This window comes from Wolffia australiana, chromosome 9 (genome assembly GCF_029677425.1).
Source record: "Wolffia australiana isolate 7733 chromosome 9, ASM2967742v1".
In the NCBI taxonomy this organism is placed as follows: domain Eukaryota; kingdom Viridiplantae; phylum Streptophyta; class Magnoliopsida; order Alismatales; family Araceae; genus Wolffia; species Wolffia australiana.
This window is the reverse complement of record NC_135843.1, coordinates 16,912,146-16,929,581: the sequence shown is the minus strand read 5'-3', so window position 1 is coordinate 16,929,581 and position 17,436 is coordinate 16,912,146. Positions and strand designations below refer to the sequence as shown.

At 40.8% G+C, this 17,436-nt stretch overlaps 1 protein-coding gene and 1 pseudogene across 4 annotated transcripts; one reads left to right on the top strand and one right to left on the bottom strand.

Moving 5' to 3' along the window:
* The first annotated feature begins 324 nt into the window (after positions 1–324).
* LOC144707750 (LOB domain-containing protein 28-like) lies at positions 325–1,954 on the top strand. 3 transcript variants are annotated; one of them, XM_078580986.1, is made up of 3 exons: positions 325–672; positions 757–1,293; positions 1,734–1,954. In XM_078580986.1, exons 1-3 carry the CDS (start codon positions 512–514, stop codon positions 1,840–1,842), a joined length of 807 nt encoding a protein of 268 aa, XP_078437112.1. In that variant the 5' UTR covers positions 325–511; the 3' UTR covers positions 1,843–1,954. The 3 variants fall into 3 exon arrangements, with proteins under 3 accessions (XP_078437112.1, XP_078437111.1, XP_078437110.1); XM_078580985.1 differs by having other exon boundaries at positions 325–1,284; XM_078580984.1 differs by having other exon boundaries at positions 325–1,293.
* Positions 1,955–12,323: 10,369 nt separating this feature from the next.
* LOC144707979 (organic cation/carnitine transporter 4-like) lies at positions 12,324–17,235 on the bottom strand (annotated as a pseudogene). The gene is made up of 5 exons (XR_013582609.1): positions 16,953–17,235; positions 16,079–16,445; positions 15,303–15,662; positions 13,680–13,983; positions 12,324–13,593 (listed from the first exon to the last, which is right to left on the bottom strand). The product of XR_013582609.1 is annotated as an organic cation/carnitine transporter 4-like (transcript).
* Positions 17,236–17,436: the final 201 nt, after the last annotated feature.

The window sequence follows — 17,436 nt, the reverse complement described above, 5'->3', positions numbered from 1 at the left end:
TCAACTTTCAAGATTAGTGGGGAGATTTTTGGGAAACAATCTTGACCCCTGGAAGTTAAAGTGGCTGTTAAGGGTTTGATAAGTTGTAGAAATAAAAGCCATCTCCTCTGACCTCGAAAACCGATGACAAAATACTGATATCACAAAATATTTATCTAAAACAACATTTAATGATGTCCTCCGTGGTGTATATTTCACTGCTCAAACAGCAACCGGACCAACGGTCGGTTCAGTTCGAACCCAACAACTGAAGTCCGTTCTATTTTTAGAGCGTCGCGAAACCAACGGACGAGACCTGTTCAAAGCGAGAATTTCATACCGAGCCTTAAGGCGCCTATGCTTTGAGCGTGTATAACGGGCGTGTTATTCCAAGAATAGAGCTGAGAGAGAGAAGAAACGGGTAGCCTTCACGGCGAGGATCAATCACCGGGGAAATCGCCGAGCCCACTACCATCGCCTGCGGCATCGTAAGCGCGGCTCTGATCCCTCTCTATCGCAGAATTCCCTGAACATGAGCTCTTCCAACAGCCGCAGCAGCATCACCTCTGCCAACTCGCAGCCGTCTTTCCTCCACCATTCTCGCCGCTCCTCCGCCGGCGGTAGCTCAAGCGCGGCGTGCGCTGCGTGCAAGTACCAGCGACGTAAATGCAACCCCGACTGCACCCTCGCCCCGTATTTCCCCGCCGACCACCAACGCTATTTTCTCAACGCCCACCGCCTCTTCGGTGTAAGTAACATTCTCAAAACTATCCGCAGCCTCAGCCCAGAGCAGACCGCCGCGGCCATGAGAAACATCGTTATTCAGTCGAACATGAGAGCCCAAGATCCGGTAGGCGGGTGCTATCGCGTCATTCTTGAACTTCAAAGAAGTATCCAGGCTGCGAGTTCGGAACTCGACGGGTATCTCCAACAACTCGTTGTTTTGCGTCCCCCGGTTCAAAACGTCATCCCTCGTCGTCTGATGCATGACGAGATGTCCCTCTCGGGTCACCCGATTCCAGAACATAGCGATTTGCAGTACTATTGCGGTGAGGGGGAGGGCTCTAATGTCTTGGCGCAGAATCATGAAGAGGAAATCGGTATTGAGCCGCCGTTGTCTCCGCCTTCCTTTCGAATGTGCACCTCCGAGTCTGGGCGAAATTTGCAGCAAGAACGGAACGTGGAATTCGTAGAGGATAAGCCCTCGATGGATATGTTTGGCATGGGTCCTTCTCAGATGACAGATTTTCTCGAGATCCTCAATCGAGATGTGGAACCCAAACCGCAGTCTTCGCTGGAGTACAGGTTGCTCGAGTAAATTGTCCAATTCTCCGATCCTGATATTTTTCGAATCGTGAATATTTATTTATTCTTTAATTGTTTATTAGGATAGATTGTTTATCGTTATTATTCTCGCCATGAATTTACGATGGCTGAATAGTTCTGTTTGGATTGTAAGATCTGACAGTATTCTTTTATCTCTTTGAAATTTGTTTTGTGAATTTTTATCCCCAAGAATGTTCGAAGTCAATAATATAATAGGTTCGTCTTTTCTATTTACTGTAATTCAAAAAAATAGCATATGACCGTTAATTTGTTTTGAGTTACAGAAAAATTGAGGAGAAAGTCTTTACTTACATTCTCTACAAATAATTAGTAGAGTGCTTTTCAAGTATTATTCGTCATCGTCCTCCCGATATGGTAATCATTGTATTGTATTCGTTTGCTGATTTTTCCTAACGGTGCGGTTGTAGGATGACTAAGTTGGAAATGGCTGGGGACGAGGAGAGCGTAAGGGGAGGAGAAGTTGAAGAGCAGAACCTGAATAATGCATCTACCACGTTAAAGCTTACTACTGAGTAGTCTGATAGTTAAATAGTAATCATGGTTTGGTCAGTCGGTGTCAATTCTCTTGGCCTTTTAACATTCTTGTGTTTTTTTCTCGGGTGCCAGTGAAATCTTTATAGTTTGGATTCTCCTGGCCTCTGCTGTTTCGTATTCTTTGTTATGGTATGCATGTGAAAGTCATACTTTCTTCCCGTTAGACAGGAAATTAATTATTCTCTAAGACAATAGTTTTTCAAAATTTAAGGGCAAGTATATTTTCAGGTTTCTTTAACAACATCTCGCACACGATATCACTTTTCTTATGTTTAAGCACATAGGAAAACATTAGATGTGTGTTTTTTTCCGTTTATAGAAATCCTACAAGGCCCGCCTTGGATAAATTTCAGTTTTTCTATTGCGCCTTGCCCTGGTAGTAATTTAATCGTGTATTAGCGCACAGTTACAATCAATCATGTCATTCCCAGCATATTATCAGTCTTTTAATCATGATAACTAGAAAATCACACCTTCTCAGAAATGTGAACGCTTCACGTAGTGCACGATTTCTGATGTTTCTAGCTTCATTTCACATAATAATTCGCGACAAACGTCAGTTGATATCTTGAAATCATAAATTATGAAGTTTAATCTCATATGCACAATATGATTTAATGAAGCTTCACAACATCCTTTTTTTCTACGCATCCGTTCATTATTACTTTCTTACGTGGTCTATATGTATTGATTAATCTATTGAGGTCTGGACCTATGAGAAATAATTTATACGCTGTCTGTATTTAAGGACGGTCATTTTGTGCATTTCTGCTTGAGCCATCATAGGCTATTACTATTGTTTTCTTTTCCAGTAAATCAGCGGGCAGCTAGCCTGCACAACCGCCTTCGTTCCACTCCATCATCTCACATTAATCTCCCTCATTACTATCCTGTTATATGTCTCTTAGGTTTTTTCACACTATTTCTTTTTGGTTCTTCGTCTCTCTCATCTGTGTCTTTCTCTTTGTCATCTGTTGCAACCATTTGTCATCTGTCTCTCAGTGTGTTATCTCCCTTTCCCTAGGTGCTCATCTCTCTCTTCCTTTCTTGTTCCTTATTTCAATATTTTATCTGTCCCTCTACCTTGGCCTCACTCTCTCTCTCTCTCTCTCTCTCTCTCTCTCTCTCTCTCTCTCTCTATATATATATATATATATATATATATATATATATATATATATATCTCATTTATCTTATGAATATCTCCCATGTTTCCGACGTATGTACCCTTTATTGTCTATCTCCCTCATCGATAAACACTCTCATTGACCTCTACATCACATGTACCTCATTTCTTAGTCCTTATCTCTATTTTCCTCCTTACTTATTTATCTGTTTTCCTCGTTACTCATCTTACTCTTATTTCTTTTACTATTTTCAAGGTTTTTTACCTGCACCCTTCCAACATCAACTAAGGCTTCAGTCAATACAATAAACTTTCAAAACTAAGAAATGAGCATATAGTTCCAATACTCAAAAGCTAATATTTAGTATAAAATTTAATTCAAATCTAGAAACCACAAGTCAAGAATCTCTCCGAGGAATACCCTCTGATCTCTAGGGACCTCGTGTCCCCTGTTGATTCACATTATGACTTTCTATGTTGCGTGATTCTTGTTGATGGCGTCAATAAATATACATGCATTTATGTTCGAAAAAGAAACCATGTTCTACTTTCTGCATTAATGGTTTTCACATTATAGTGTGAAATCAACACTTCACTAGAACTTAGAATTTTTAGCCTTATTAATGAGGGGCGTATCGAACTATCTCTTTACTCTTACTTAAGAACACATCAAACTATATATACTAACATAAAAAATAACATATACAAACTAAATAAATATGCAAATCACATAAAGGCATCAATAACATATATAAAAAATACATGAGTATAACAAAAATGTAAATATCCAAATAATAGAAATACCAAAATAACATAAATAGAAAACATAATTACACAAAATGGCATGAATATGCCAATACATAAATTAATAACAACACAAAATTTTACCGAGATATGCAATTATGTAAATACCTAATATTTCAATGTGTAAAAATATAAACATACAGATACATAAATCTATGACTATATAAATATCGAAACACGTTAATCTATGACCTTATAAACATGTAAATCAATGAATATATTAACACAAACTGAAGCATAAATATATAAAATATGCACAGGTACATGTTTGCATTTGATTCTGCAGTGAAACCAGAGAAAAAACGGAAACCTTGTTCAGTAAAATTCTCTATTTAATTATTTTTATTAGGAGTCTTTATCTGAAATGTGACTTTTATTTTTAAACTCTCAACATGATTTTGTTTAAGAAGCATGTGACCATTCCTATAGGTTTTATGGAACCAAAACTGAACTATGACCAAACGAGACCGTAGCAAAGTTTTGGTATAGGTATTGGCAAAAATCCCATACTCAGACCAAAACCGTCATTTCCTAGTCATATTATGCATTTATTAGCTGCCCTCATGAATATATAAAATAATAATTTGTCACATTGCATAATTCAATTAGCCATTCAATCAAAAAATGTTCATTAAATTATTACAAAATAAAAAATATATAAACTATACATATATATATTTATATATTAACATATAGAAATAATATATCCCATTATTAATTGTTTTTAGGATAATTATAGATTCACAAATTAATTTTCTTTGGTTACTTGATAGCAAAAAAAATCAAAAGATACTTAAAAAGGAAGTTAAAAAGTCCTCCTAAAAATAGCTTGATTTACATAGGCTCAACAATAAAGCCATATATCATTTTAAGTGAAAGAATCATGTAAACGTTCAGGTATTAACATATATTTAGCATGTTATAACCTACTAGAATACTAAGTCTTTCAAAACCCGACTCTTGTTAATTAAAGCAACAATCTTTGTACACCGAGAAGTATCTTTTTCCATAAATGACTTATAATTAGACGTCAATTATTAGATTTAATGAAGCTAAAATTTTCCCCGTGCACTTATCTTGTCCACCATATTTTTGAATTTCTGAGTGTGCAAAGCTGCACCTCGTGTTCTAGAAGATACAAAAGAGGGTTTACTGACTCACTCATGGAACCTGTTTGACATCGCTTACCGTTTATCTATAATCCCTCACCCACTTTACGCTTATTGGACAACTTAGAGTATGGTCAATTTTCAAACTCTAGTCTGTCATCTAAGTTAGCACTAATTCATTTGGAAATCATCGGAGAACGCTTCTCTGATATTTCATTGACTTAGTCAAAACTTCATTGCATTGTCTTCCTTGAGTTGTCACCTCTTATACCAAAGGTGGATGATCTCGTATTAAATACTCGATTGTCTTCGTGAACTTCTTGATGAATCTGAACTAAGAGAGTTTAGAATCACACGATTAGAAACTCAATAGCCATGGGCAAAGTACAATCGTCCATCCACATGACTTCTTTTGTGTCTCAAGTCTAGAGACCATTTACACAACCATGACGTGAATCAACCCGTTTGGCAATTTGGTTTAATACCATTCAGGGATTCGTACGGATCAGTTCTGAATACTATTTCTACTAAAGGGCACCTACTATCTATCCTTAGTGTCTGCACATTAATGCCTATGGGACGGGCCATACTCATCATATGAGTATGGCTCGATAGTGTTATTTTATGCAGATACTTCTATGTCCTTCTCGCGTATCCTTCGAATAGGAATATTTATGATACATGCATAAAGACTAATGATCCCCGTATTATGATCTTATCATAATTTAATAAGTCTGATCATGTATTCATGGACATTATTATAAACATCACATGGGCCTTATAATGAATATGTCTATTACTGATATGGAACAAGATGTGGAACGTGTGATTAGCTTGGCAGCTACATACATTTCCATCACCTTACGTGTTGGAGACTCGATCTATCGGTTGGGTTACCTTGATCTGATATTAATTAATCTATATTATGATATCGTTAATTAATTTGGAAACCCAATAAAGGTTCTCGAACCACTAGAGTCGTAAAGTAGACTAATACATGGGCGTATAGGGTCACATGCAAATGGTGTTGTGGATGTCAAAAGATATATAATGAAGAACCATCCAGTTGATCGCGTCCAGTTCGTCGCGAACCCCTATGCGGAGCCCGAACAAATGTGAAGAACCTAAACTTCCACAATCAGGTTTGAAGCGGCATTCACGTTGTCTTGAAGCGTGTCGTGACCCCCTTGTGTTATTTTATTTTGAATCGTATTCGAGTTGTCAGGCGGCCCCTCCTACATGAGTACTGGCCTCCTGCGTGTGTTTTTATTTTTAAATTATGATTAGTTTTGCCATCTTCAGGGGGAGTAAATCCATATTGGGCTTCTTCTCCCCCTAAAGATCCCTTTTAAGCGGAAGCCAAATGGGTTTCCCCGTTAAAAAAGGGCACAATTGGGCCTCCCACAACTGCCATTCTCTCTCTATAAAGAAGGAGGAGGGGTGGACGGGGGAGAGGAGGCTTGTTACAAATTTGAAGAACCAGATATTGTTAAATCAATGGCAGTTTTTGTTGTTTGAAAAATAATTTTGTTGAAAGTTGGATTTGAGTTGCACCTTCTAGGTTATTTTTTTGGTGTTCTTTTGCTCATGAAGAAGGTGATCTCCTGTCCCCGTCCGTTGATGCTTGAGTAGACTTCGATTTCCTTAGCTGCAGCTTATAGGTCGTCATGGATTGCAACTGCGAGTCATCAATGTAATCAAATCTATGAGTGACTTGGGCTGTTTGGGGTGATCTCTCTTTCTCTTCTTTCTATTCTCAATACGAGCATATAGATTTAACAGCAATCCTGGCAGGCTTTATCTCACGGGGTTTGTAATATCTTTTCCACCAGAAAGCAATTGCAAAAAGGCATTATTTACCTCCCTTTTACACCAAACAATAACTGCCAATCATGATCTCCTTTGTGCACGGTGGATTGACCCATCAAAATCCTCTTCCCCTCTAGTTTATGTCGTGATCTAGACATCTCCTGCATTTGGTTTGGTGTCAAGTGTGGCTAGTTCCCACAGACTCCGCCGAGCCGACACACTATAGAAGCCTTTCGGGTCCTCGTATCGTTGACCGTATCGTCGGCCTCGATGCATTATGCCAGTCTTTGAATGTTCATTGTATGAGAGAGTTTAGGAGTGTGGAAGGATTAGCCATCGTCTCTAGTTATAGTGGTATTTTCTTTGTTGGCATTGGATCTGTTTGTTCATGTCGATGGTGTGGACACTCTTGGACGAGCATTGTTCCCCATCCGTTGACCTTCGAGCCCATTACATGGATCATTGGCAAGCTTGATCGTGATATAGCCCGTCCCAAGTTGTCAATTGGCTATGCCTCAAATCTTCTGACTTCTGTCATACTTCTCGTTAAATTATTTTAAATATATGTATCACTGCATTGGATTTCATTGTATTCTTTGTTCAACTTTCGATGGTGCAACACTAGGAGCCCAAATCCGGTCGTCGTTTTGCATCAATGAACTTCAGTTTTTAGGGTTTTTAGGGTTTTTATGAAAAATACCCACTTAGTATAAATAGGGAAAATCCCTGAACAAAATTGACACAGGCAATAATTCTTCAGGGGCCTTTCCCCTTCTTGTCCCATCTCCCCACACCCCTCTCCATCCTCTATGCGATCAGGATGATGTAACTACGATGACATAGATTGAACGAGGCTCGCCAATGAGAAGGAGGAGATTGGATGTGCCGAGGATCGTATAGATACGTCTAGAGATGCATACTTGAGCAGTTCGAATCGTCTCGCTCTGGGATCCAAGAAATCACGAATGTGATCCGTGCAAAGTTTCTTCATTTCACGATTTTATCGATACCATACGATTTCACAAAAGTCTTTCGCTGCGTTTCATTTCCATTTCTTCATCCATGTCAAAGCCTCTAGAACCCAACATTTTCTCTATACAATCATCATACGTTATATATATATAAATATATATTATACTGTTATAATTATAAAACATTTGTTCCACAAATATTTTCAAAAGGAGATTTATTTTAGCACTTATTTATTTATTTCATTCTTTAAATACATTTTATTGTTTGTATGCTATGAATTGTTTAGGTAGATGCAAGTTCAACCCAAAGTCAAACTCAGTAGATATTTAGGTGAATATAGTAAAAGGTACACTTGATTTCTACGGTTCACCATGTCAAGCGCAATAAAACAAAAGTTGAGAAAAACCAAACGCATTTCTAATCAAGTCGAGGGATTAGTTAACTTCAACCAAAGTCAAAGGGTAATTCATACCCAGCATGAGTTTAAGATATATTTAGAGTCGACTTTAGCCGATGGTAACAAATTCCAGGTGAACCTAAGTTATAGACAAGTGCTAAAGTAAATAAACTAAAAGTACAAAATCACCTCCAAGCTAAATCAATCCAAGTCAAAGTCAACTCTCAATAAGAAGCAGCAAAAATTGATGCTAAATACCAGTCAAAATTACTGAAAGCCAACAACTAATTCGTTATGTCACTATAAAAGTTTTTCCTTCAGTGCATTGTCGTGTCCGAATAACAAGAATAATAGCTTAGGAGTTAGGCATGCACTCTATCATTTTTTGACTATTATGAAGAGTTTATTTTGACTGGGACAGTTTGAGTTGTACTTGACTCTAATGTGTTCTTTATTTTTTCCTAGGTCTGATTTTAATTTGCAATATTTTGACTTTGTATGTTGTAACCCTTACCAACGACATCCATAACATTAAAGAAAATTGGCCAAAGGTCATTGGATTATAATGTAAATTCTTCGGCAACGACATTGAGCGTGGATACTTTCCAATGCTCCCAAGTTGGACTTTGAAAAAGAATCGCCCAAGTTTGTACTCCTTGGATCATGAAGCATACATCATGGCCTCAGGAAAAAGGAAAAAATAAGCTCTATTTATATACTTGGAAATATAAAAGTTTATGAGTTACAAATAAGTGATTACAGGCTTAGCCAGAATGAAACTATATACATCTATAATCGTCTCTCAATATGTGCTTCTGTAAATGTGTCCAAATCGATTTATCGCTCTCTAGTTTTTTGAAAAGGTTTACATTTGGTTATGAGTAAACTTTCAAATGTACATTTTTCATTTGTACCCATTATAAAATAGCTTCTGGATAGACGATACAAATTCCATGATATAAATTTAAAATATATTTGTTTGACACGAACACTTGAGAACACAATAAAAATAGTACTAGAGAGTTTCCTGGGTGGCCGTCTGGCTGAATAAAGTCCCTTAAATTCTCTTTGTATCTTTATTTTGTATCACTGTCTGCTTCTGCGAGTTTCCTTGAAAAGAACATGTTATATTCTGGCGAGAAATGTTAACTCATCTAAGGTGGAGACAAGTGTTATTCAACTTACATATTGAATATTTGTGTTTTCATATTTGACTAAGATTAAGAAATAAATCCAAAGGTGACGGAGCAGCAGTACAAAATTCTCGATAGGAGTTAATTGACATCCGCATTTTATCTGCGTTTGAATACAAATCTCCACTAGTTCCTTGGGATCCGAATCTCCACTAGTTCGTAGCGGATTATATACGTCAGCCGATTATTTCCAATGCGAGAAATTTATCACCTGTGTGTTATGCTAATGCCAAAATCATGCTCTTAAAGCCGTCCTAACATTAGAGTCGTTCTCCCCAACCTCCATACCGGTCAGCGTGTCATAGAGAGGCTTCTTCATTGTTTCTGGGAGAAACCGCACCAAGAGAGCGCCGCTGGCACCAACCACAGCAAACTCAGCAAAAGGAACCTTTTCTCCCAAAACTACACACAGCAAACACAGCAAAACGAATCCCCTAAGATGGATCGGTGCCCGCTGATCGGATGGTCCAGAATGTATGCAGCCACCTCCCAAAGAGCCCCTTCTCCAAACCTTGTTCCTCTCTTCAACACTTCGCCATCAATAAAAAATAGAAGACCCTGTGGGTTTTCGCAGCCATTGGTTCATTATTGATCGGCTTGACGACGGCCAAGTGTTTCTTCCCTGATTTTCCTCGCATGAAATAACTATACCAAAAGGCTGCCGGCCTGAAGACGGCCAGGTGTTTATCTTAGTGGTATTCAGAGTATGTAGAGCTAATGTGGCTGCATTTCTTTCTCTTTTATCTGCATTTCTTATGTTATTTTGGCAGATACACTATCAGTCGTTTCATCTGTCACATCTTAAAGGTTGGTTACAACATTTAAGATGTGACAGATTAATACGAATGAGGTATCAACAAGCCAGTGAAACCAAGGGTTAATAGCACGATACATCCCAAAGCATGTCCAAAGTCTGCAAGGTAACCTTAGCTTTTCTTTGGGCACGGTATATCCCAAACTCACTTAGTCGTCTGCGATATATCCTGGTGATGACGTGGAGTCCATCGTGGCTGCCAGGTGGATCTCCGTCCAGTTTTTACCTGGCGGAACCCACCTGGCCGCCACGCGGGATTCCACGACATCACTGTGATATGTCTACCTGCCAAGAGAGAGAGAGAGAGAGAGAGAGAGAGAGAGTTCTAGATAGAAGGAGAGAGAGGTGTTCTAGAGAGAGAGGCGTTGTTCTCTAGAACACCTCTCTTTCTCTCTCTAGAACACCTCTCTTTCTCTCTCCAGAACACCTCTCTTTTTCTCTCTAGAACACCTCTCTTTTTCTCTCTAGAATACCTCTTTTTATCTCTCTAGAAAGAGAGAGAAGGAGAGAGAGGTTCTAGAGAGAGAAAGAGAGGTGTTCTAGAGAGAAAAAGAGAGGTGTTCTGGAGAGCAATGCCTCTCTCTCTCTAGAAAACCTCTCTTTCTCTCTCTAGAACCTCTCTCTCCTTCTCTCTCTCTCTAGCACGCCTCTCTCTCCCTCTCTCTCTCTAGAATGCCTCTCTCTCTCTTTAAGTTAAACCCTTGGCAGGTAGACATATCACGGTGCTGACGTGGAATCCAGTATGGCGGCCAGGTGGGTTCCGCCAGGTAAAAATCTGACCGGAGATCCACCTGGCAGCCACGATGGACTCCACGTCATCACCGGGATATATCGCAGACGACTTAGTGAGTTTGGGATATACTGTGCCAAAAAAAAAGCTAAGGTTAACTTGCAGACTTTGGACATAGTTTGGGATGTACCGTGCTATTAACCCGTGAAACCAACCTATCCTGTCCCATCCCAGTAATAATCGTGGCCTGGAAACCCTATTCCGAAGTATGCACTGGCTAAATAAAATGTCAAATCTCAAAGCTATTGAAATATTGCACCGAAACGTTGGAAGATATCATTGCTGTGTGTTTCCGAGACGTAGAATGGACTTCCCTACTTTTGGTAATGCTATTCTAGATTCCATGCCTATTCAGTGACTATTAACATTTCACATTTCTATATATGAGTCAGTGTCATTCATCAATTACGCACCAATACAGCGGTTATCCATTTATTGCCAGAAATTCAAGATGAATTCTGCATAGGGTTCGCCCAACCAATATCCGTTCATCATCCGGTATTGGACAACTGATATCCGATATCTGGGAAAAAATGGGACTGTGCCGGATATCGGATATCATATGATATCCGTCCAAAGGGGTAGACGGATATCGGTACCGGATGATGGACACGGTGGATACCGAATGCCGGATATCGGAACCGGTATTAACAATAATAAATCTGAAGTTAATATCAATTTGTGACTTGCGTTTACTAGCATCAAACAATCATAATCTATTCTCAAGCTCATATATAGAGTGCAAAATTTTAATTTTCTTCCATAAGGGATAACAGGATTCGAACTGTAATATAAACTCCGAATCCCATTATCCCACATGGAAGAAATTAGAAATCTTTCTCTGTATATATATTAAATGAGTCCGACTATATCTTAAATTATAAAATAGTATTTTTATCTATATTCGTCATATTTAATGGCCTCATATTTATTTATTATTTAACATCTTAACCCATCGTCTAATAAATAGCGATAAAAAGTTCTATCTTCTTCCATATGGGATAAAAGGATTCGGAGTTTAACTCGAAACCCAAACCCTGTTATCCCATACGCAAGAAATTTGAAACATTTGGTTGTATATAATAAACGAGTTGAGTAAGCAATTAGAAACCTCACTTATTACTCTCTTGCCCACGTCAATCGTTGAACTTAGATTGATTAATAATATTTTTAACTTTCCTTTCGATGTAGATATTGAAAACTGATATCCACACCCGATATGGAATGTCGCCATCCTCCCCCCAGAGACGGAGACGAATGACGACCTCGACGTGGATATCGATATTGGATATCGGCACTATATCAACTGATATCCGATACCGATATCCGATATCTGGATATCGGAATGACTCGAAAATTGCCTTTCCAGTATCTGATACAGCATTCGTCCCGATTTAGTCATCCGGTGCCGGTATCAGGACGGGCGAACACTAATTCTGCAGATCGATATAAAATAAAAAAATGATATAGCCAGAGCTCATTCAGTTACAACCTTAGTATTCAAAGGTGACGGAGCAGTACAAAATTCTCGGTACTAGTTAATTGACATCCGGACTTTATCTGTGCTTGAATACAATACATATCATATGGGTTATGAATAAAATACTTGTATTGTGCTCCTTGGGATCCCAATCTCCACTTGTCCATAACAGATCACATACATCAGCCGATCATTACCAATGCGAGAAATGTATCACCTGTGTGTTATGCGAATGCCAAAATCATGCTCTTAAAGCCGTTCTAACGTTAGAGTCGTTCTCCCCGACCTCCATACCGGTCAGCGTGTCACAGAGAGGCTTGTTCATTGTTTCTGGGAGAAACCGCGCCAAGAGAGAGCCGCTTGCACCACACACAGCAAACACAGCAAAAGGAATCCTTTCTCCAAACACCACAACCATCGGCGCAAGTATAGCCCCAAGCTGCGACGCCTGCGTTGCACAACCAAGAGCAGCGTTCCGCACCGTTGTCGGAAAGAGCTCCGCCGTGTAGATTTAAATCAAGTTATAAGTCGCCGCGACGCTAAATATGCCAATCACACCAGCTGCAAGCCGAAGCCACGCCATCTGAGCAGTTGCAACAGCACCAACAAGACAAAAAACTGCACTAAGCCACATCGTTCCCACGGCGAGCGGCCTCCTTCCAAGCCAGTTTAGAAGCACCGCTGTTATCAGATAGGCCGGCATCTCCGCCACAGCAATAAGAAACACGCTAAGATAGACGCTGGTCTTCAAGTTTACAACGTTGAGGCTGAGCCCGTAGTATATCACGGCGCAGAAGAAGGTGATAATGACGGTGAGCAGAAGACGAATTCGGGTTAATGGTGTCCGGATAACGTCAAGGAGCGTCCCGGAGAAGACTTCTTCGTCCGTCTCCGAGATGTCTGTGTCTAGCCATAGGGTTACACTGCTGGGTAATTTCCTTCCGTTTTTTTTAGCGATTGCTATAATGGTTTCTGTGGCCTCTGTGTGTCTTCCGCGGATGAGATACCATCTCGGAGACTCGGAGAGGAAGGGTAGTACGCCGAGGACGAAGACGATGGACAGCAGAGAAGTGGCGACGTAGAGAGCGCGCCATTGAGGGAAGAGGAGGGCAGCGCCGGAGAGGGCGGCGATTCCGGCGGAGAAGAAGTAGAATGTTGACATACCGGCGGCGCCGCGCTTGGATGGGCCGATAGCCTCGGGGGCGAGGACGAAGGCGCAGAGGTCGACGCCGCCAGAGGCTACAAACTTGGAGGGAAGGTTATAATTAGGATTTGTATTTGGTGGCTGCAAGTAAAAAAAATCGGAGAAGGTTAAGAGTTCCTACAGTTGTAGGTCGGCTCGGATATCGGGTTACTGACCAAGGAATTAATGGCTGTCATAAAGCGTTAGTCCACTATGCCTCTCTCGCAAGGAGCCCCGAGATAGATAGATGGCGAGACAGATAGATAGGCAGCGAGAGATAGAGAGAAAGACGGAGAGAGAGAGAGACAGGGCGGAGAAAGAGAGAGTTTCATTGCGGACACTGATGTCCTGCGTTAATCATGGCACTAGTAGCAGGGGAAAAAGGTAGCTGAGGACGAACGATCCTAATATGGTGGGTAAGATGTCGATGGCGTTGCCGTTTTACCCTGGATTCAGCCCATTAATGTTGAAGGTATAAAAATGATAGGATAACAAAAAGAAAGAGCGTGTAAAAGATATAGAAACACAAAGAAATGAGACAGCGGAGGTATAACTATTAATGGTAAATGAAACTCTCACAATGGATGTTTTTATGCTCTTGGATACTCGACAAGTTTCAACTAGCTAATAACAAATATAATATGAAGGAGAAACTGATAATCGGAGAATTAGCCAAAGAAACAAGGCGATAAAGAACAAGAGGGAAAGAGACTCTAGACAGAAAAGAAATCGAATTATCAACATCACTGAGGCACTCTTATTTTGGATGTTCTTTGGGTCTCTGCAACTGGATGCAATTCAACTAGACAAGAACATAGCGAGCTAGAAACTGTAGCGGCCCGATTCAAGCGAAAGAATAGAGAGAGATACCGGTATATACAGTTGAGACAAGACGTCGGTAAAGAGAGAGAGAGAGAGGGATAGAGAGACAGAGAGAGAGATAGAGAGACAGAGAATGAGAGAGATATAGAGAGGCATAGAATGAGAGAACGAGGGATAGAGAGACAGAGAAAAAGAGAGAGAGAGAGGGATTGCGAGACAGCAAAAGGGAGAGAGAGAGGGATAGAGAGACAGAGAAAGAAAGAGAGAGAGAGATAGGGAGACAGAGATAGAGAAAGAAAGAGAGAGTGTGTGAATTAGAGAAAGGGATGGAGAGACAGAGAAAGAAAAAGAAAGAGGGATACAGAGGGATAGAGAGAGAGAGATAGAGAGAGAAGAGAGTGAATTAGAGAAAGGGATAGAGCGACAGAGAAAGAAAAAGAGAGAGGGATACAGAGGGATAGAGAGAGAGAGATAGAGAGAGAAGAGAGAGAGTGAATTAGAGAAAGGGATAGAGCGACAGAGAAAGAAAGAGAGAGGGATAGAGAGAGAGAAAGAGAGAAAGGGATATAGAGACAGAAAGAGAGAGAGAGAGAGAGAGCGAAAGAGAAAGAGAGGGATATAGAGACAGAAAAAAAGAAAGAGAGTGAAAGAGACTAGAGGGAAATAGAGACAGAAAAAGAGAGAGAGAGAGAGAGCGAAAGAGAAAGAGGGAGAAAGAGTGACGGAGCGAGGAAGAGAGACAAGAAAGAGGCGGCGAGGGAAACAGCCATTAAGAGTAAGGCACTCTAATGGGCGATAATCTTCCATTAATAAAGAAGAGATCCGATGAAACTTGGTTGTAATATATTTGAGACCAAAAAGTAAAGCTGGAGAAACCAAGGTGATGAATCAGAAAAAAATGAATATAGGCAAAAGAAAACGAGAGATCAAGGACGAGACAAACCAGCCATGCTGCCAGCGAAGAAGGCAGACTGAACAAGGCCAACCTTGTATCTTTCCCCACAAACGAGCCCCCATTCAGCAACCGTCGTCGTCGAAGCACCTCCAGCCCATTCCCAGGAACCAGCTTGTAGATTACAAACGTTAGCAGCGGCGCCGCCCGCTGCCCTACAAGCGGCGACGTTCTCTCCGACAAGACAGCGCCACTCTGGCTCGCGGTCAGCAAATATCATCACCATCGTGTTGAACGCCTCAGGCGCCCATGCCATGGAGGTTAACACAAACTGCATCCTCTGAGAGATGGTGGAGTCGAAAACCGACGGCATGTAGAAGAGAAATGTGGCGTACTGCAGGCACATTTAAACTGAAAGACAATGACGAAAAAAAAACTGCAAGAAATATGTACACTCCAAGAAAAACCTAAGATTTCAGTTTGCTGTTTCCCAATATAAAATTGCTTGAAAATGACGAACCGCAAAGAACTCCAGAATTTTATCAAAACGAAGATAAACTGATCGTCCAGGACAAATATATCATCTGAAATCTGACGTTTCGGTGATTGCGCCCGTCAAAAGTCTATCAACACCGTAAACATATATATGAGCATGTGAAGGCGAAAATCTGCGAAAATTATGAACATTGCGATAAAAACCCAAGATTTGGCTAGCTGTTTCCCAATATAAAATTGCTTGAAAACGACAAATCGCACAGAACCCCCATGTTTTGCACTGCATTTATGAAATAAGATGGACGAAGAAATAGAAAAATAACAAACAGTACCTGCATAATAGGTCATGACGGAGTTGACCAGGAGACAATCATACTCTTTTACACGTTCTGGTGTTGTGCCCTTTCTGCCCGCAGCTAGAGCAAGTGACACCCCTCTGCTTCGTTTTGCTTTGCAGCTGCTCTGCCATGCTTAGGGGGCTGCCGTCCTCGTCCGGGAGGATCGCCGGAGGGCCGCACGGCATCTCTCCCTGCTTCCTCCTCCACTAATCTCTTGTTACCTGACTGCGGCATCTCTTCGAACAAATTATCCAGTACTGAGCATATTACCATTTGAAGGTGCATATTGTCAAGTTTACATTCGATCAATGTTCTCAAGGCTGGCAAAATTACTCAACTCAAAATTCTACGAAGCTTCGTCCTGATAATGGGGAATCCAAAATTACGTATGGACATATGACCACATGACGGTGTACATTATCATATTTACATGGGTTCGATTCAACACAAAATTCAAACTGGTTTCAGACCGCACACGGGGAGTGTGATCTGTTATTCAAATTTCAATTTCCCGAAAAAGGGGGAAAAACAGAATTCTTCTCCCGGTAATTATCAAGAAGAAAGCAGACTGTACCGAATAATAAGTACAAACCATTATCTTTGAATTTTTCTTTTAGCAGATGCCCATCTGTGGGCGTCCAATCTCATCTTTACATCGGTTCAATGCTCTCGAGGGGGATAGAATTACACAACACAAAATTCTACTGAGCTTCATCCCGTTTCTGGGTAGTATAATCCGTTCCAGATTTCAAAAAATAAGGGGAAAAAAGAATTCTTGGCCCCGGAATAATCAACAAGAAAGCAGCAAGCTACTGAATATCGTGCGGAATCCGGAAGATTATCAAGAGATTGATGATCGCGTCCATACCTGAGAGGGCGTTAGAAATGTGAGAAGCGAAGCAACGAAGTACCACCGCATTGCCCTTCACGGAGATCTGAACTAACACACTGTTCTAGCTTGCTACACGTTTGAAGCCCGCAAGCGAAGCAACGGTTGCCCAAAGGACCTTCGACTAGCTGAAGAATACGGCGTACCCAGCTCGAACGAGAGGACTCTGCTTAGCCAGGAGGGGGCTGCCGTCCTCGTCCGGGAGGATCGCCGGAGGTCCGCACGGAAGAGAGCTCGACAAAGAGGTGAAAGGGGCGCCAACTTTTTTTTGAAAACAGGGAAAAATAAGGGCAACGGGGACCCTTTTCTTTTCCCTCGTGGGGCAACCGGTTGCCCAAGATTCCTTTGGGGCAACCGGTTGCCCGTGTAGCAGAGTCCTTTTATTTTTGCCAGCGATGGTCAAAATGCTGACGTGGATTCCACCGTGGTAGCCAGGTGGACTCCACGATGGCATCCACGCCAG